Source organism: Larus michahellis, chromosome 11 (genome assembly GCF_964199755.1).
Source record: "Larus michahellis chromosome 11, bLarMic1.1, whole genome shotgun sequence".
NCBI lineage: Eukaryota > Metazoa > Chordata > Aves > Charadriiformes > Laridae > Larus > Larus michahellis.
In genome coordinates this window covers 5,030,410-5,036,298 of record NC_133906.1, presented here as the reverse complement: position 1 = coordinate 5,036,298, position 5,889 = coordinate 5,030,410, and the positions used below count along the sequence as shown (strand labels likewise).

Below are 5,889 nucleotides of genomic sequence, written 5' to 3'. Positions count from 1 at the left end.
CGTGCTGTGTTTTTGTCGTGTTTTTAGGAGACAAATCTTAACTTTCTGACGGTGCTTGATGCAGAGTAATTGTGAGGAGAACATTTAAGCTAGTTCCGTTAATAATCTTATTTCTTGTTAACTTCTAAGGTATTCAATGATATTATGGGAAGCGAATGCGTATCCATGAAATAGTTCTTATTCGTTTTGGCTTTGACCACACACATGAACTTAAATAATACCACATTGAAGGAATCATGCTTTTCATGCTACAAAATGTTAGCAGAAATGTTTCTTATGCAAATGGTGTTACTTTTATTTACTGTCACTGTACACTGAGATGCAAATAGCATTAAAAAACTAAAGTACATAATTGTTTTAGTTAGCGGAAAACCTTCAGTAACTTGACATTGGATGCATGTACTTTAAATGGGAGTGCTGAACTGCCCATTGTCTGCTAAGACAATTATGTTGAGGTACTTGGCGTATGAAACTTCTAAATTTTTTTTAAATTGAAATAACTTGTTAATTAATGCTACAAACAAAACTAGGATGTCATTTCAACAAATGAATGAAACTGATTATCTACCCTCAAAACCTACTGCTTTACTGGTACTGCTGTAGTTTACTTAGAGTATGTATTATCTTAGAGTCTTTATCTTTGATAATACATGCATGCTTACAGATCTTTTGCAGAATTGCAACTAGCAGGTGGGGGAAGATGCGTGGAATTGAGGCTTTTGTAGTGCCATAACTTAATTAAGGTATTGTTCTTTAAGTGCCTGAAAATACTTTGCTTGTTTTCTTTTTCCCTTCTGTTTTGTTGCATCAGTTGCTTTCCGGCGACTGTGCTCACGGATCTGGGCATATAATAGAATTTAGAGGCAGTTAAATGCAACTGTTGTGTGCTGCTTCAATCCTTCTGTATAATGGAAGTTAGCGTAACTAAAATTGATAATTAGGTAGTCAGCTGTGTACGAGATCTTGTTTTCTGGAATGGATAGCAGTATTAAAGGAAGCGAGAATTCTCTCCCTTCTTCCTCTGCCTGCACCCCAACGCCCCAAAAGGTAAGTTGTACCCATGAGTTCCCTAGGCAGAAAGAGTTTTATCTTTTGGGAAGCAAGGTATTTTCTACTTGCCCGTGAAGACCTTCTGCTGGAAAAAGACATAAGGAAAAGACAGTAGAGGGGCATGAAGGCAACGAATGATTATCTGTCCACTACTTTCTGTGGAATGGTAATTACACAAATAAACAACAAACACTTGGAATAAACCCATCCCTGACAAAGGGTGTAACTATTATCCACCTTAGTTCTTTAGACCCTTGTTGGTGTTTGTCCTCTGCTGTAGGAACATAGGATTTCAAGGTTCAAGCATGCTTTACTCTCTGGATGCATTTTCCTCTTAAAGGTGAAAAAATACAAATATTTTGTTGCTCAATCCATGTGTTAGAAATTACAACCGGGACTTCTGCAGACAGGGAGAGGAGGAGATTGTCTTAGCTGACTGATGGGGAAAGTAGCAGTAGGTGCAAAAGCATCATCACGAAAGTATGACAGGAGGAAGCAGCAGCAGATGTGTGCAGTGCTGAGAGCTGGGGGGGCTGGCAGGTGGGGAGCAGCAAGGACTTCAGGAGCTCAGGCTCTCCAGTGGTGAGCTGGGATGGTAAGAAATACAGCGTGAGCTCTGAAGTGGGGACAGAGCTGTCGTCAAATGTACAGTGGTATTTAGATGTCTCGTACTTGCAGAAACAGAACTCTAAGATGGAAGAGATTCAGGGCATCAGAAAAGTACTGCAAATTGGGTTCCAGTTTGGAGGTAAAGCTTCTTGTGTATCACTTCTTTTGAAAAAATAACTAGTTAAATGCTTCTGCTAAGCTAGTATGTCGACATGGTTAAGATTAGGCAATTCAAGCAAATCTATGGTAAAGTTTAAGGTGGTTTTTCTCCAGAAATAGGTATAGGAATTCCATGTGCAACAAGACAGACTGGCAGTCTGTTTCTCGTGATCGCTGGTGAAAATCAAGAACTGCCATGTCATGTGTTATCAAAAATATCCTGATGGATGTAGAAGTTTTGATAAACAATGATTGCTAAGTTACAAGTAGTATCCAGAGGATGGGATTGTGATATGACTGTTGTACTGAGCAGGAGATAAATACCACGTCTCCTGTTTTGTGTGTTTTTTTGTGGGTGTGTTTGTGTGTTTTTTTGTTTTATTTTTAATTCCATACTATAAGTGAAGAACGTGAACGAAGGTGATGTACTTGTCTTCAATTCGGTATGTTGTCCTTAATCCAAACTGCAAACAACTTTGCACATGCAAAATGTCCTGAGGTAAGTTAACTCACACAGCAGCCTGTGTGAAAGTAAAGGCTCAATATATACCCCATAAATTACTACTTGAAGCTTTGTATTGACAATAAGTCTTGAAGAAAGTGCTGCTTTGTTTAGAGAATAAAGAGAAACTCTCCTACTTTGTCCTACAAAGGTAAAATGACAGAAATAAAAAGGAACGGGTGTGGTTTGAAATGTGGCTTTGTCCTAGTTTCCCTTATTAAGGGATAGTCTATTATGGAAAAAAAAAATATAGTGTCTGATGGAGTCAAATATTTAAAATCTGGCTTTGGTGTCATTTAAGAAATAAGGCCTCCTTGATGTTCCAGAACTGAGTTAGTCGATGTTTAGAGCTTGTTACTGCAGCTTGGCCTGGCACACAGCAGCCTTCCAGCTTAGAACTTGAGTTCTGGGGTGGTGCGGGAGAGGACTGCGGTGGTTTTTCTCCTTTTAGCCTGCTGATGTGTTACAGCCAGTGTCACACAACAGAAACACCCAGTTTGGGATTCCCCTCCCCCATGACACTGGGGTACAGTATCTCGAGTTGAGAAAAGAGGAAGGAAGCTCGGAGCTCGGAACAGCAGCAAATCTCGCAGAAGCCTCGCAGCTGCCTGAGCCTGCCCGCTAGAACGCAGTGACAGCAGCCGGGAAATGCATCTTGCTTCCAGAGCCTTTGTCACCCATCTTGAAGCCTGAATCCTGTAAATCTTGGTTTCCTTGGCGGTGGGCATCCTTCGGAGCCTCATGGACTCCTGTACGATGACGAGCTGGCAGAAGACAGAGAAGAGCGGCGTGGGTATGTAACTGAGTAAACTGCCATTTCAGTTTTGTCTTCATAACTTCTGAACAGGATGTGGGCAGGTGTTTTCTCTGGTGTGATGAGCTGACACCCTCCACTTTACCATTGTGGCGTAATTGAAATGATCCATTTTGTATAAAGTTTTAATCTTTCCTACAGAATGACAAGAATTACACGAGTGTCAGCTTGGGAGACGTGACCCTTCGGCCCCACTACGCACCTACCCCCCTCTCAAATCTTGAACTTTCACAGTAGCGCAGCTTTTCCCACCTCAATATTTTGAAAAAGATTAAATAAGTAGTATGTTGTATAAGAAGTGTCAGGTAGAAGTTATGGGGAACAAATGTAGGGGAAGGGGAATCCTGCAGTTACTTCTGAGAGGCTGTCGCTTGAGGTTACAGAAAACCCTGTGTATGAGTTGGTGAGTAATACTATTGGGAAGGAAAGTCATCTTCCAACCATATTTTTTTCTTAAAATAAATCCTCTTATCTTGCATAAAGGACTGAATTGCTTTTTTTTAAAAAAAAAGTCTTAAAATTAGGAATCAAAGCTGAAGCACTTGTAATAAATGTGCTGCTGAAGTTAACTGATGGTTCTCATACAGAAGACAGTTAATCTTGCACTACTTATGTTTTATTTTACCTACTAGTGCATAGCTATTAATCTGGAGTCCCCAAATTCTTATAAAAGACTTTTTTTTTTATTTTAAGAAGGCCATAATATTTTGTGATAGGCATTAAAAACAAAAAAATCCCACCCAACTGGCTTCATGAAACAAAATGAATCATCAAGGAATTAAGAAGAGGAAAAGAACATCTTCCTGTTCGACTTCCATGTGCAGCAGTGGCAGAATTGTGAAATGGAAGTAGCCTGTTCTGGTGACAGTTTATATTACAAAATAAAGGGTGTAAATATTTTCTGTTTCAGTTTTACAAATAATAGGAAGTACTTAATTTTTGCACTTATTTTTTGGAAGTGATTTATTTGGGAGAATATGACTGACTTGTTGGAAGTGGTCTCTGTATCCCCATACTAGTGACGGATGTTCTCTTGCATATGGATAAAAGTACTAGATACTAATTAGTTACAGGAATAATATAAAACAAGTTTCACTGGTAGCATCTTTTTACAGGGCGCATTTTGGGTCAGGGTGAGTTTCACGTAATTATAAAAAGGCTTGCTCTTCTTGCACTGTAATCTTTAATGTTATGGGGGCCCAACAACCTGACTTGATGGTAAGTGTGCTACAGGTGAATGATTTGTTTTGCGTGTCCCCCTGCAGCGGACCGACCTCCTGAGTCTGACCAATGTGTGTCCCCTGAAAAGGCCCCTGGCTGTGATCTGTCGCTCGTTCCCGGTCTGCCATGCTTTGCAGCCAGGGAAGTTTTGCCCGTTTGTAACTCCACAGCCAATGTGATGACCAAGTAGACAAAAAGCTAATATGCTATAGTAGCCTCTACGGTACGTGAAAAGTACAGCAAACCACGCAGAATAAAAATCATCTTGTGAAATATATTACTCCATAAACCAATGATAATCCAGTGAAGTTTGTTTCCATGAAGACTACAATGTATTGTGATTGAACAATTCACTGCATTATTTGACTTAAATTGCATAGTCTGAATATTTTTTTTGTATGGCAGTAGCCTTTTCTACCTCTGATCTATGAATACTTATTTCAAAATAGTAAGCTTTAAACTGAATCAGTTATCATGAACACTTTTTAGTGCATAAAAGGAAAGCAAATAATAGAAAAGATTTAAAGGCAGTATTTTAAGTTTAAACTGCCACAGAAACAACACAAATTCAAGACTTTTTAAGAACTTGGAAGGACTAGGTTTAATTTGATCTGGCAGTGGGCCAGTGCTCTTGCTCTTCAAATATCGTGATCTCTAACAGCTATGGCACTCACATTTTAGAGTGAGTATGTACCGCGTGGGGCTCGGAGGGTGGTATCAGTGCATCACTCCTACGCACAGGTACTGCTTTCTGAAATGTGGTCTGCTAGAAATACTGCTTCTCCTTCTCTCACCCATCCTCCTGAGAAGACTGTGGTCTCCTTCGGTCTGGTTATCTGGGTTTAGAACAGACTGGAAGTCTTGAAAAAGGTCTGTTAGCATTAAGAAGTCTGATTGTTCCAGGTGCTCATGTGCTAAAGGCACGTTTGGATTACTCAAGTCAGTCTCTTCACTGAATACTCTGTGCTCTGGTGTATCATGTGGATGAGGAGTCCTCAGACTTGGGAAGTTTCCAGGTGCCAACACGGTGACCTGTAACTTGTGGACTCGGGGCTAGAAGTAACTGAAAGACGAACTTGCATAAGCATTTAGGACACTAATAAGCATTTAGGATATCAGTGGTGGTTTTGTGTCAGGAAGAGTGAAGATGAGGGCAAAATAAAACTCAATTTTACTTTTTATTTGCAAGTTTTAAGAATTCATTTCCTGCTGCCAATTAAGAAAAAGCCAGTTAGCACTCGACCTACTGTTGAGATTGGCTCAAAGAAGCAAACAACCGCTGTTTGACTAAAAGAAATCCGCAGAGAGCGTGAATAATGAGAAGGGATTATCAAGAGCACCAAATAGGAAATGCTGCAACTGATCATCTGTATTTTTAAGGAACTTTGCTAGTGTTTAAAAGCAAACAACAAATTTATCAAAGCTTTGATAAATATCCTTTAAATTGGTAAAGGAAGTGATATATCCAGTTTGTGAAGCAGCAGATGGACTTCTGCTTTACACTCTGATAATTCTCAAAGATGATACCTTTTCC

General features: G+C 39.7%; 1 protein-coding gene across 1 annotated transcript in view; it reads left to right on the top strand.

Annotated features, from left to right (window-relative positions):
* The first annotated feature begins 2,894 nt into the window (after window positions 1-2,894).
* Window positions 2,895-5,889, top strand: part of DOCK2 (dedicator of cytokinesis 2) — a 196,222-nt gene continuing 193,227 nt past the window's right edge. Inside the window, exon 1 of the mRNA XM_074603976.1 lies at window positions 2,895-3,113. Coding sequence (XP_074460077.1) covers window positions 3,062-3,113 — 52 coding nt within the window. The 5' untranslated portion in view covers window positions 2,895-3,061. The remainder of the gene's footprint in view (window positions 3,114-5,889) is intronic.